General features: G+C 45.2%; 1 protein-coding gene across 11 annotated transcripts in view; it reads right to left on the reverse strand.

The window, feature by feature from the left end:
• Positions 1-15261, reverse strand: part of MIB2 (MIB E3 ubiquitin protein ligase 2) — a 106326-nt gene that overhangs the window by 49009 nt on the left and 42056 nt on the right. For all 11 annotated transcript variants that reach the window (XM_065575255.1, XM_042852846.2, XM_008167293.4 and 8 more), the window contains one exon: positions 15049-15220. In XM_065575255.1, coding sequence (XP_065431327.1) covers positions 15049-15220 — 172 coding nt within the window. The remainder of the gene's footprint in view (positions 1-15048; positions 15221-15261) is intronic.

Consider the following 15261-nt stretch of genomic DNA (forward strand, 5'->3'; position numbering starts at 1 on the left):
GGTTCAGTTTCACCCTCTGCCGCCCTTTCTGTAGGCCAGAGTCAGTTCCTCTCCCTGCGATTGACAACACTATGCTCAGCATGCTGCCCATTAGTCTAAGTGATGATTTATGGGCAGACCAAAAGACCTCACCCTCCCAGCAAACAGCAGAGAACATTGAAAGCAAAGTGACCCTGTCTCTCAGGAGGGATGGAGGAGAACAGCTTTTTGCTTTTTCAGTTACATTTAGGACTCAAATGGGCTTGTTTGAAGCCCAAAGGAGGTGAGATGAGAGTGGGGCCGATAGGCAGCATGAGGAAAACGGCTGCACAGCTAATTCCCATACAGGAGACGCTGACCTTGTCTTTACTGCCAAAAAAGGTGCATTTTTTACCTCAGGGTAACTAACATCCCTGACCTATCCTGAGGTAAAAACTGTGAAAACCAGGCATTTTAGTTTTCCTGTGATGTGAACTTGCCAAGGTCACTCCATGGAGGGGGTATAGGGCTGCTTACCTCATGCTAAAAACTAACATGTCTTGCCTTCAGCGGCTTTTGAACCTCAGGATAAGCTTATGCAAGTTAGCTACCCTGAGGTAAAAATGCACATTTTTAGCAGTGAAGAGAAGGCCATTGGGAGGGAGGCACAGGCATCAAGAAGCGACATACAAAGCGACAGACACTCCATTCATTGCATCCCTTTGGAGGAATGGGTCACTCTTACAAATCAATATTTGAGATATGGACATTAAAAGTTTGATGTGTCACGGTTTCCTCCAGTGACCATCCCCCCCCGAGGGGTTAATCTGGTGAGGTGCTGAGCGCCCTCAACTCCCACTGAAGTCCAAGTACTCAGCACATTGAAAAAAGTCACTCAAACCCTGAATCTTGGCCCCGAAGATCTAGAGGTTTGGTTCCCCCTTATATTCTGGGATCAATATTTTGCACGGTCGCTTATCTCCTTACCCACGCCCACATAGGGCAGAGACAGAAGGGATGGATGATTTTAGTGAGAAGGCACTGGACTGGGACTCAATTCCCAGCTCTGCCACAGACTTCCTGGGTGACCTTGGGCAACTCACTCCATCCCTGTGTGCCCCAGTGCCTCATCTCAGGAGTAATACGCCTTCCTTTTTCTCCACCCTCTAAGTAGGCTGTGAGGTCTTTGGGGCAGGGTTTTTTACTGTATATTTGCACAGGGCCTAACAAAACAGGGCCCCAATCTCAGGTAGAATCTCTAAGTACTACCGTAATACAAATACTGACGTTTCACTTTTGGGGAAGAGGATGAAGATTTAGTTCTGTTCGGAATGGGTGACCTCCGAAAGTTTGAACGCTCCCTTCTCCTGGCCTCACACAAGTGGTGACCTTGTCTGGAACCGCGCTGCCTTCAGAGCAGGCTGGTGACCAGCCATACAGAACAACAATGCAAGGCCCAGCTGTCCTGAACCAATACATCTTGGTTTGTAATCTAATTTGAGGTGTTTTGCTCCAAATACTGGATAGCAACCAAGGTTATGAGTGTGTTGCAAAAATACCCTGGGGATAAATTTAATCATTTCAATATTGCCTTTAATAACTATTTTAATTAAGACAGCCATTTGCAGCTGGGCCCATTTCTGCCCTAGAAATTCCAGCAGTATTACATTTCTATAAGGTCCCCTTGGACAGCATTAGGAGCATATCACTGTACATAAATGAAGCTTTTCTTCTGCAACTCATATGCTGGGAACCAAAGTGCTGAGGGTATTCAGACTAAGCTTCTTCTATCTAGGTATTTATATGGCTCTCCCCATCCGTGTGCCACACTGACATTAATGGATTTACCCTGAACGCCCCTGAAAGAGAGGGAAGTAACACTGTGCACTTTACAGATGGGGAACTGAGGCACAAGTCTATTATGATTCACCCAGGCTCAGACAGGTGCTGTTGTATTACAGTAGCAACCAGAGACCTCAACTGAGGGTCCATTGCTCCAGCATTGTACATACGCCTAGTGACAGATGGACCTGCCACAAACAGCTTGTAATTCTAAACTAAAAAACAACCACCAGAGGCCCAGAGAAGAGGAAGTGCCACGGCTGAGGTCACGCAGCAGATTGGGACAGAATCAAGCACCCGGGCTCCCAGTAGCATCCCACCCACTAGACCAAGATGTCTCTGCTGCAGAGTCAGGAACTGTACCCAGATCTCAAGTCACAACAACGCCTTAAGTGCTTTCCTCTAAGGATACTTACTGACCTAAAAGGTGATAAAATTTGCTTCTGACATACGAAGCCAGTGTGGAAAAAAAGACCCTGAAGAACAAGAATCCTGTAGGTAAAGCTCTGAGTGATCTGGACGTCAGAACACAACTACACAACAAGTTCTGGATTAACTTTACTCTCACAGGAAAGCATTAAATTGGGCCACTCCCAGCTGGGGATAAAGGAAATTCTAACAAGTGTCAGCAGCACCGACAACTGCTCTCCAGCCAAATACAAGGCTTAGATGGACGACACTGGTGACTAAGGGATCAGGACTCATGTAAACCTATTTTGGGGACAATCCTACCAAGAATTTCAGTGAGTTAATCCGCCACTTCCTTACTGAGATGCAGCACACATGCTTCCTCCCCATACCCAGACAAGGGCGGATGCTTTGGTTTTAGAGGTCACAAAAAGTTCACGAAGCCACCCTGGGGCAAGTTTTCTAACTCAGGCCCCTAAATTGCAATCACAAAATATACGTGCAGATATGCCAGTGCTGTACCAAATGTGCGTTAAGGAAAAACCTACAGAGAATTTCTAAAAATGTGCATTAAACTTCGGACCTGCCAATCTCACCTAGTCTCTTCTTTCAATGTCTGCATTGGTCTGAACCATGGAATTTATAAATTCCACTCTTCCTCTACCTGCAGATGACAAAGGCATTTTAATGAACCAAAGGGGAATTTGCTGGAAGGAGTGAGTTTAATACATGCACATATAAATGCAACTGGCATCACCAAAGACAGCAAATGGGTAAAAACTTGTCCACACAAATGTCATTTCTTTCGCTGTATTTAGATTTACAAGGGACTGTATTTTTAACAGCAATGGAGGAAGCCCAATGAATGAGGTGAGAAATATTTGGTTAGGAGCATGTAGCCTGTCCTTGGGGGCTGGAGAAAGTAAAAATCATGGCATGTTTACTCAAGAAGCCTTTGATAGATTTCTTCCAATGTTGGGTCCAGGGGGTAGTTTTGTTGCCTTTTCAATAGCCATATCCCAATACAAACACTTAACACAGAGGGTGAAATCCTGATCCCATTGCAGTCAATGCTAGTTTTCTCTGTTCAGGCTACCAACAGGAGAGTAATTATATGGTTATACACAAGGTGGTGGGCTCTGTGATATGGACGTTAGTTCACTGGAAACTGAACTGGGAGCAACTCATTTCACACAAGCCACCAAGACACCCTTCACTACCAAACTGACTGGGATGCAAACCAGCGACCTAGAAGCAACAGGATCTATATCCAATTACCGATCTCCTGAGCCATCCAAATCCCACACTTTAGTTATTAAATGTAGCCCTTTTGCATAACTCTTGCTAGTACTCAATAGTTCTGAATCAACCGTGGTCGGAAACATAATTAGTGATGGAAATCGCTATGCAACAAAATCTGAGCAGGATTGTGGAGACAATGTCACCCAAAAAGGGTCACATGATTTGAAATCTGTTCCAACAGATTGTTGTCAGATGATACAAATGTTTCTGGGAGCTGCAGTCACAGATGGAAGAAAAGGCAAGCTGAGTGGTGGGGCCCAAGTGTACATATGCAAACCTGAGGTGTCAAAGATGCTGTCCTGTCTGTCAAGGATGCTCTATAATATTTTGAGCATCATAAATGAAAATAGAAGTATTCTTGAAGAGTTGGATTGTTTTGGGCCAAAATGGAATTAGCTTGAGTTCAGAAACTGCTTGAGCATTAGACTCTCAAACAGCAGCCTGGCTGACACACAAACCCATTAAAGGAACACAAAGATTTTAGATACAGAGTATGAAAGACAAGGGAATGCTGAGAAAGAGGCTGCCACAGTACCATGGCCCTGGGCACTGCAGCACAAGGGAGGGGACAAAAGAGAATGTGAAACAAATGATACAAGAAAATATATGGGATGGTATGCAAAGCTCTACAATTAGGTTGTAGAAGGAGCCTGACAGTCCCTCTTTCACTGACTGAGGGCCACACGACAGCTCTGAGCAGATGCAGCTTTTACACTTAATTGCTCACATAGGAAACAATCACATTATAGTGCCTTAGGTCATTTAGTCTAGCCCGGTGCTAGGGTGACCAGATGTCCTGATTTTATAGGGACAGTCCCGATTTTGGGGTCTTTTTCTTATATAGGCTCCTATTACCCCCTCCCCCCCGTCCTGATTTTTCACACTTGTTGTCTGGTCACCCTACCCGGTGCGTGCCAGTGAAAGACTGCTCCCTACGTGACGGCTTCCTAGTGCTTTGGCCACCATCTCGCTTGGTAAAGAAATTCCTCCGCCTAACAGATCTCACTGTCAAGAGCTTATTGCTGACATTTAGCCTCAGTTTTCCATAGCTTATTTTCATGTGGTTATTCCTAGGAAAGAGAAATTCACACACCTGCTAATGGCTTCTCCAGTGCCTTGGATGTTGTCTTAGTGCAGAATCTATGGAACAGATGTCTCAGAAAATGTCACAACATACAACAATACTAAGTTCTATCAGGGGATTTGCACTGACAGCCGTTATTGGGGCTGAAAGCACTGAACTCCTGAGTTTTTCTGATGCAAGCCTTAGCAAAGAAGTCAAACTTTCAGAAGGGGGAATTTTGGTTTTTAATTTCCGTTACCCTTTGCTTAGGCTCCTCCTTTCTATAATTGAGGATTTTTGAAAGTGACTGTCACATTAAATCAGGAAGCAGGAAGAAATCTCTTGGCTTATTTTAGAAAAAAAGGAAACCATTCAGGAGATGAGAAACCGAGACACCAAATGCAATCACACATGTATTAAAACCCAAAATGCATTTTATTTTTTCCTCTCTCTCTCTCAAGGCAGATCATAATGTCAAAAGGTAAAATTAGGTAACAAGAGAAAATGAGGATGAGGATTTTGCCCCATGCTAGCGACCGAGATATAGCCATATAAAAACTCACAGGTTCAACGGAATTCCAGTGGTATAAACCAAGATGAATGGAATGGAATGGAACAGGAAGGAGGCAGGGGTACTGTAGTCAAAATGAAGATGCAATAGGGCTAAATGAAAGAAGGTTGCAAAGGATATGGCTCCAGGTACAGCTCTTGACCACTTGTCTCCTGGAATACCCAGTTCATGCTAAAAATAAACTAGACAACATTCCCTTGAAAAAAGTAATGATACTCTCAAGATAACTCCCAGGCATGCGTTGATAGCACTCTCCATACAGTAAGGAAACAACATGGAAATAGAGCAAGAATGGCATCAGACTTCCGGATTTTTTAGTACATCTCTATGTACATAATATTACTCACAACCACACGCAGCCTTGTTTAAGGCTACAGAGACCTAGATGGCTTCCATTTATCTTTTTCTAAATGAGGGCTGCATAACATCCATTAACCTCAATAATTTAATCATGAAATCATGCAGCAAGAGACTAGATGGCGATTGCGATGAATCAGCCATAGGAAAAGCTATGACTTTGATAAACGCATTTCATTCAGAGCTGCCAAGTTTCAGCCAGAGGGAGACTTGGAAGATTATCAACACGATCAATTTTCTAGCATGAAACAGCAATACAATAGCCATACACCACTGGTTTGCTAACAATCCCTAATGCTCCTTCCCTTCAACATGGCTGCACTGTCTGAAAGTGGCGTATCTGTTGGACTTTAGCTTCTTCATCAGGCACTTAACATCTCAGGAGATTCCCTTTCCCTTGCTACCGGCAGGTCCCCGGCAGCATGCAGGGTTGGGGATGGGATCCCCATTCCTGACTCATTCATAGAGCCCTGCAAGGATCTGAATTTACCCAGAGTTCAGGGATTTTATCACCTCATAATAAATATGTTTATATATGCAAACTAAAGGAAATGTGTCTGTGGACTGCCCTGGCTAAATAAAGATCAGCTCTTGTAAAATGTTGCAGCAGTTGGAAAACACCTTTAAGAGTGTAATTTATGCCTTTTAGCTTCCATCAAATTAAATGTCTCTCTCAGACAGGAAACAGTTATTGATTGTTAGTGGAAAAATCATTTTACATTCAACCAGTGACATGGAAAAAGCCTCTCAAAAACCACGCTGTCCACTGAATGAAAATTAAGTTCCATTTCTAGAAGGCCCAGGGACATTACCGAGTGCCAATATCAGATCTCTGTGTGATGTCTCTACCAGGGTATTTACAGCTTTAGATGCAATAAGTCAGAAAGGCAAGCAAGGAAAGAGGAGACCTATTGGAATATTTCAAATCTGTAAAAATGGTGGACTCAATATAGCTTAGTTCTGAAAACAGGCAACTAGTCGGAGGATTATTTTATCGGAACTGGTTTTCTGAGCTAGAAAAAACACCTCCCATTGTGTCTCCAAAAAACAAAAACAAAAAACATTTTTTTTTAAATTAAAAATCCTAGACTGGAAGTGCTTTTGAATGCTCTACAGGCTCCCCCAATGATGTTCATAAGAAGCCTTTTTTTAAATGGCAGATTACTGTGCTGGGAATGATGCAAAGGCCCTGGGGAGAATGCCAAGTGACATATTTTGTTACTCATCCTTTAACATAATTAGCTCAAAACAGGGGCTAAGAAGTGCTTTGAGCAGTTCTTACTGGCAGTTTACTCACACAGCACCAGAAAGACAAAGAAAGATCAATTACACAAATGAAAGAAACACTCCATTATTTTCCTTAACAATTAAGAAACTTTTGGACAGACAATAGGAAACACAACAAAACCCAAATCCCAATTAATCTGATGGTGTAGGCTTCAAAGAATCAAGTATCTTAACAACTGAAAGATCTGATCAGAATTATTTGGAAAGTTAAAAAAAGCATAGCACAAACAATAGCCCATACACCTTCTTACTGGTCCCATGCACTCATCTTTCCACTCCTGCATCACATTTAATCCTCTCTTCTTAGCCAACAAAAACTTGTCAGCTAAATGTAAAACCAAGAGACGGCAATAACTGAAAATAGAGGTATTTTGTTCAGACATACCCTATTGCTTTGCAATTTACATAGTTCTTAAACGGGCAGCACTGTTTGACAATTTAGGCGCTGATGGTTACACTGCTATTATTGACAGCCTGTAGGCTAGACTTTACCCCCAGTTAGTTTTGAATTCAGCAAACTCTCCAGAGTTCGCTCAGTCAAACCCGGGAGGAAGAGATTTCCGTGGATTTTTGAACAGAAGCATATCTTCAGAAATATGCAGCTCCCTGTGCACATGCCTCTAATGTGAGGATCACTAAGGTCAGGGAGCGCCGCCAGCTTTTTTGCCCCCCCTAGGCGGCAGAAGGTCCTGCCCCCGACAGAAGTGGCAGAAAGTCCCGCCCCCGAAATGACGACAACGACAGGGGCGGCCGAAGCCTGTCTGGAAACACAGAAGCCAGCAAACTCTAGCTTCATTTTTAAATGGACCCGTTGTGCCTTCCTGGAGCAGCTAGGAACTTGCTGATCAGTCCCAGCACATACAATAGCCAGGCAATACCAGAGCCAGATTACAAGAGTAACAATCAGAATTGCCCGCAGCCAGTGAGTTGAACTAAGATCCGCTGGGGGCTTTAAAGGACCTTCAGGTGAATATGTATTTTTGGGGCTATTTACAAAGCTGATTTGGGACTCCCCGGTGTGCTCGCCAGGGCTTAGGGCCTCTTAAATCCTGGGATTACCGAGCCATCGCACACACTGTCTCGTCTTGGCTTAGCCACGGAGTTCATCCACGTGGGCTCCAGCAAGGGAGGGAAAGCGGATGGCCATTCGTTGCACAAGCACATCCCACTGGCTATTTATGGAGCACTCTTCGTCTGCCAAGTCACAGGGGAGAAATAACGATGGCGACATACTGGAGCAAAACAGCTCATAGGACACAGCCATGTCTCTGGGCCAAGCATACAGAGCTAACGGAGTCAGGACGGGAAGAGACATGGACAGCTGACTACCGGTCTGTGGGAAGAGGGGATGTCCCATGTCAAATTAACCACCTCCTCCCCTAGAAGGCCAATGCAGTTCCATAAAGAGGATTGGGTTCTGTTGTCATGCAAAACGCCAACATTCAAATCCACCCCGTGGGGCCACGAATACTGTGGAAGGGAGGTGGAAGTGGTGGAGATGCTGTAACAGAGCTAGCGGTTTCTGGAAACAATTCCACTGAACCAAAATCATGGGACGCTGCAAACTCTGGTGGGCTCTCCCCCGAGCAGCTTCCTTGCTCTAAGCGTTCATGCTAATTAATACCCAAGTGGGCTTAGCGCAATACGTTGCCCAAGGCTTGAAAACAAAGCGCTGCTACGCTAGGGGCTGTTCATTTCCTAATCCTAAATAATCAAAAGATCCCCACATCCAGAAGGAGAAAGGAGATCAGAGCCTCTAAATATTAAGTCTAGCGTAGCCTATTAAAAAAAAAACCCACAAAGCTGTTACAATCTCCTTTTAACATGCAGGCTTGGCAGGTCTCTGGAGAGCTGCCAAGGGTTCCCTCTTCTACTTTACAGAAAAAAAATTAAAATGAACGATACAAGCAGCATTCTCTTTGCAGCTTTCCCATCGGCACTGCTCAGGGTTCACTGATTCATAAGTAGGCAAGTTTTGTTCTTCGGAAAGGCTGCCCCCTCGCCTAGGGCACATGCTTTTGCAGCCCAAATATCAGATGTTCAAGAGAGGCACTTAAAACAAAACAAAACAAAAACACCACCAAACCACCACCACCAGGAAGCATCTATGTGGGATCTCTTTTAGGTTACTTCATTCCATTTTTTAAATTTTTTTACATCAGGGCTTTTACTCCATTCTTAACCTGGAACAAGACTACAGCAGTTAAGACATAAAAGTCCTGGAATTCTCTTTGCACCAAAACAAAGCTATACCCAGTCTCTCCTACTCCCAAATTGCAAAGTATCTCTTTGTAAAATTGCTTCATGTAGTTCAGCAATTCCCTGCGTGAAGGTTGTTGCATAAAAAGGTGTACCTCGCAGTTATATTACAATATCCTGCAGGGTAACGCAATCAAAATAAATAAAGCAACAAACAAAAAAGCACTCTGATAGTCTGCCTCCCTTTTGAGCCCAGTGGTTTGAAGAGTCACTGTGTGTATTTCTGATTCATTTTTAAAATTGCAGCCTTCCACAGCGGCAAGCTCCCACCCTGTGTTTTTGGAGCTATAATTTCTCTGACCCACGCAGACCTCACATAGTAAATTACAGAGACACTGAACGTAGCAAACAGCATGAAAAACCAAGTGTGCAACCTAATTACAACCACTGTGCTACCTTTCTCCGCTCTCCCCCCGCCCCCATTTAGACTCAAAGCTTTCTCACATCGCTGACAGCTTCGTGCTGGTCCCTTTTTGTCCTCCATTCCATACCTGGAGGGACATGGCTCATGCTAACGTGTGCTCAATTTATTTGGGATTAATGTGGGTTTAAACACAACGGGAGGCACAGCTCATGAGCCATGCCCACACACCTCCCAGTACCGTTAAAAACCCATCGTTCGATCTGTGCCGTGATCCCCACCCCACAGCTGCACGATCCACCGTGGAAAGGAAATGGATGGAAATACGAGCCCTTTCCTACTGGACTGAGCAAAACTCATGAACTCAAAACAAGCAAGATGAACAGCAGGTACCACAAACCCTTACGCTCTGCCTGGTGGTGGCTACTGGATTCTCTTCCCTGCATCTTCAGACAACAGGACCATGGTGAGGGGCCCAATGGGGACTTTTCCTCCAACAAAAACCCACTACACCAAGCTGTATGTGGGACCCAAGTGGTGCACAGGCCTTGTGCAAACCCAATGCCCAGGGTGAACGTCACCCACATTGAGCCAATAAGGGCTGCATGAACGTGCCATTCATCTGATTATGCCAAGCCTCCATCCTTCCTCGTGCCCAACCTCCATCCTTCCTCGTGCTGGCCACACATCTGTTGAGTCATGTCCAATTCGGTCTAGACCCTGCAGTAAGGCCTGCCCACATGGAGTTCATTGCAGGATTGGTGCAGCCAACTGTAGGCTCTTTGAGGCAGGGACTGGGCGGTCGTATGTGTTCGTACAGCTCCTAGCATGATGGAGGTCTCCGTCCAGGTTGGGTTTTTGGGAGTGACCAGAATAGAAATAAAATAAAATAAAACAGGCCCAGAGCTGCAGCCTAGGATCCAAGCCAGAATCTTTTCTGAAGTCAAGCGTCAAATAAACTAGTCAATGTTTCAGGGGCTTTCCTCCCCTCTATCACTTGTGAAACTAGAGACTGGAATTTCTGCCCTTGCAACAGCACTTAGGGCTGGCGTGAGAGGATGGTGCCAATTTTAAAAAGCAAAAAAAAAAAAAAAAAAAAAGAAGAATTTTTGTTGCAAAAAAGTGAAAAACCAACAGCCCAACCATAGGACTCTGGGGTCTTTGCAAACTAACACATGCAAAAAGAACCATGTCCAAATTTGGGGCTAACCAACCTTGGCTGGATCCCTTAGATGCTTGCAAATGGCACCAACCCACTGAAATCAATGGGAGTTTTGTCTTTGGTTTCAATAGGAGCAGGATTAACACCCTGGTCCCCCGAGATATCAATGTAAAAAGTGCCTCATAATCTGACATCCCACCGAACAAACATCCTAACCCTGATACCATAACAAATATCCCCCTGAATGCATTTGCCTCCTGCGAAAGCATTGCAAGCACCTGACAGACTATTGGGAGGGGGCAGATAGGATTACTTGAGTGTATTAGAGAAAGCTGGACTGCAGAGCGAACAGGTTTTATGGAGGTAGCAATCAAAATAGATAGTGCCCTGCAATTCACGTACAAGTCCCAAGCAGACTGAGTTCAGAGGACAAGGCAAGTCCTTAATGCTGTAGTTAGGGCTTGTCTACACATGGAGTTGTTCCTGATTAACTCTGTGTGGATACTCCGGTTCTGGAAGTAGAGTGACTTGTTCCTGTTCAGTTTAATGCACTTTCAAAGTGAGTTAAGATAAACAGGAAGGAACCAGTCCGGGTGTGTCTACGCTGCACAGTATACCCGGGGTCTGACATATGTTTATGCCCAAACACAAAGCTCTTTAACATGCACCTACCCCTCCCCCGTCCGAATCTGGGCTCGATGGCTCACTTAAGGGGAATAGGTACAAGCCAAGGTAAGTTCTGGTATAGTGTTTGACCAAGCCTGGTTCCCTTTGCATTGAGGACACAGCTGAAGCTCATGTTGCCAGTTCACGTTTGGATAGTCCGTCAATACTATCCCACAATCCCCTGGGGTCTGTCTGTTCTGGCGAGCTTCCCACTCGCCTCCCATGTACCGGAAGCAATCCCGTACTTTACATTCACTCACTCAGTGTTTAACCCTCCATTTCCACACGAGCTGCTGGATTTTCAAGACAGCTAAGCCAGCTTGCTGAAGAACTGAGAAGATGGCCACCACCCAGCGTGTCAGAGGAACGCACCAGGAGTCTGGTCAACATGTGGTGTGAGGGCTGCAAGAGTCATGAATTTAGTAGGACTACAAGCAACATGCATTTATATTAAGTCTGGGAACTCCCCGGCTGGCTGCCTGAAATGCCCCCTGCATTGGCTGGCTGTGAGCGTTTCTGACCAAGTGTCAGGGGATGGACAGGCCAGTTGGGAGAAAAAAAACCTGAATTCTGGGGACTGTGTTTGCTGGTGAACATCATCTCATGGTAATCTTACGTGTTCATGAGTTAGCGGAAGCTGCTGGCAGAATTAAAATGCAATGGGCCTCTCTCATTCCACAGCAGGACTCCTGTGAAAAAACAGGAAATTACACTAACTCCATTCCCTGTTGCAAAGCTGGGGGCGGAGGAGTGAACAAACTGTACGTATGAAAGACAATTGCAGGAAAAGGGTAAAAAACAAAAAAACCACCTCTCGTCTGAAGCCAGAGAAAGTTCTGAGACTTCTTGGGGAGGGAGATTGTCTCAGTACAGTACAAAAAAGGATCATGTGCCCAGTCCAAAGTGATGGTTAGAGTTGGCTCAGGCAATTCTCTATGCACTAGACTGTAAAACTGACCCCCACCCTGTGCTGTCTTGGTAAATCCAAGCAGACCAGGCAGGAACAGGTCTAACAGCTTTATTGGCACAGCTCCCAGCAGTTTGCTTCATTTTGACACCATGTGCCCCACTGCCCAATTCTGGCAGCTCAGGAGTTCACATTGTATGGTGGCCTTAAGAGGACAAGTTGATCCATCTGTCTCCTTCCCCATATAGCATCCTCAGAAAAGGCCGTTCTGTATACTGGAGAGACAGGGAGAAAGCTGCCCAGCAGACACCTTGATTAAAAAAACTACGTTATTCTTGGGTGTTCCCAATCAGGGTCAGGAAGGACGGCAGAGCTGGCATTGCAAGGTATGCACGGTATATACAGCAGTGTCCTATGGAATCATTGCCAGTGCATGGGAATTGGAGCACTGAAGTTGACATGTGTCAGCACAGCCATTTACAGTAATTGTTTTTGGACTTGGGATCATGCAACTTAACGGCTAAGCTCTAAACCGCTCTGCTGAATGGGATGAATGATTACTTCGCTGTAGTGTTGCAAGAGACTAATTATTATAATGTGGAGAGAGAATGCATTGCAGGAACCCCAAAGCTCATTTCACAACGTTATCTGGTTGGATTGTCATATTAATGCAACCGCGAGAAATGTTCTAATCTTAATGGGTAACACAAGCCTCCAGGCTCAGAGACCGTCTCCTTCAACAGAATACCAAATGATTTGCAACATTTTGCTAGAGCTCTGAACAGTGCCCTTGCTGATTCAATCCCACAAACAGAACTTCCATTAACTCCAGTGGGAGTCACTCTCACGCAAGGGATGGGGGTACAGCAAGTCATCTATGTATAGATTGTGTAACATACCAGGAGGCCTTAATCTTTAAGAAACACCCAATATAATAATACAAACATTTGCACTGACGTGAAGGAGGAAAGATTTTGTAAATGTGTCTTTCAAGGGTGGAAGAGAGGGTAACTGGCTCACCAGGGCAAATCTCACCCAAAAAGGATTATGGAATTCAACTACAGGTCAGACTGCTAGCACCCCATCCGCTATGCTACTGCCAGCCTCGGGGTCTTGTGCCCCTCAAAGCTTTGCAGTCAGAGAGGAAGGATGGCCTAATGGTTGGGGCACTAGCTGACGATCTGGGTTCACGTCCTTGCTCCACCTCAGACTTTCCTTGACACCACGGGTAAGTCGCGTCATCGCTTAGCTCCCCATCTGTACAATGGGGACACCAACCCTGCCCCACAGGACTGTTGCGAGAATAACTATGTTGACGTTTGTAAGGAACTCGGATACTAGTGTAAATGAAGGCCATGGAAATGCCTTCGGCGGCACTGATGCACTAGGGATGGGATGAGGAGGATTTACTATTTGTATTATCTTAACGGCTACAGAAGGACATGCCCTGCACTCTTCCTCTCTGCAGCGCACCCATGATCAGGCCTCTGCATTCCTTCGACATTACTTCCCTCACTAAACAAACTCGATTCACACACCAGAGGCCAGATTCTCCATTGCCCTGCAAACTGTGTAACCATTTACACCACTGCAAAGTCTGGGTAAAAGCCTATCAACTCAGGACTGTAATGGCTTACTCCAATTTAGCACTGGTGTAGACAGACCTACCAGGTAGTGTCTGCGACAAACTGGCAGGATCCATGTACACAGAGTTATGCCTCAAACTCCATGCTTAGCTACTGCAAGCTCAGCAGACCCATCCCAAGTGCTGGGTGGCTCATGGACCACAAGACCGGAAGGAAGAGAGGTTGAAGTTTGGAGAGAAAGCTACGGGGCGGTGGGGGGTGAAGGACTGTTGAGAACGACTGCTTTTCCTCCTACCCCAGAATCCCTAAAGGAACAGTTTTTATAAACACTGCGTGCCGTGTTATAGACCATAAGGACCTGCATTCCACTACATAAGCGAAGAGGAATTGCATAGGCAAGGAGATCTAGTGGTTAGAAAGAAGGGATGCTGGGGAGAGAGGGGGAAGGAGATAGAGAGCCAGGACTCTAGGTTCTTCTCCCTAATCTGGCACTGGGTACCCATACATCCATGGGCAAGTCATCCAAGGCTCTGCAAACATTAAGGCTCAAAACATCCTCTGACCAGCAGTAGGTCAGTATTTCACAGCTGGATAACAGAGATGCAGAGAGGTTAAGTGACACTTCCAAGGTGGCACAGAGAGGCTGTGACAGAGCTGGGAGTCTGCTCCCCATGACAGCATATACCAAGCAGTTGGCCCTTGCATTGTCCACCTTTTACAGGTTACAGCAACAGTCGGGGACATCAATGAGAACAGCCTGGTATACCTTTGAATGCTCGATAACAAATAATTGTGAACATTTCTCTAGAGACACTAGACATCTTTGTAAATGCTAAAAGGATGGCTCCTGCACCCAGTACAGAGTTAATCCAGGGACCCTTTGCTGTTAAAGAGGCAGTACAAAGCATGGGCCTGATTCTGGAACTCTTGCAGGCAACGGAACTACCCATAGACACTCAACTGTTAGACAAGAGTACAGTGCAAGAACCCGAATAGCAGAGCTGATCGAAATCTTACCTATTTCAAGTTTGTTTTGGTCTGAAAAATCAATCAAACTTTTGGCAGAAACACTAAACATTTAACGTGACTTTTTCATGAAAATTCAGTTGTTTTTTGCCTTTCCCAAAATCCAGAAATGTTTTCAATAAATTACATGTATTAATAAATAAATAAATAAATAAATTTCCCCCAACCAGCCCTATTGACAAGAGTACAGGCACAAGCCTCACACTCTTCTGCACAGCTCCCCAAATGGCTCTGTGACTTACACAACTCAACACAGTTAACTTTCATCATCTGGCGAGCAGCCAAGGACTTACGGTCGTGAGTGGGCAGTCTCGTAGCGCTCAAAGGCGTGCGAGGCGTCGTGCTTGTTGTTCATGTAACACTGCGTGCACAAGTCGTAATCAAAGCACACCTTGCACTTCCACCGCATGCCTCTGATCCCGTGCTTCTTGCAACAATCACAGATGATGTTGGGATGGCGTACACCTAAAAAACCCAAATACACACACAATCCATCAGAGAAGCTG

This window comes from Chrysemys picta, chromosome 21 (assembly GCF_011386835.1).
Source record: "Chrysemys picta bellii isolate R12L10 chromosome 21, ASM1138683v2, whole genome shotgun sequence".
NCBI classification, from domain to species: Eukaryota; Metazoa; Chordata; order Testudines; family Emydidae; genus Chrysemys; species Chrysemys picta.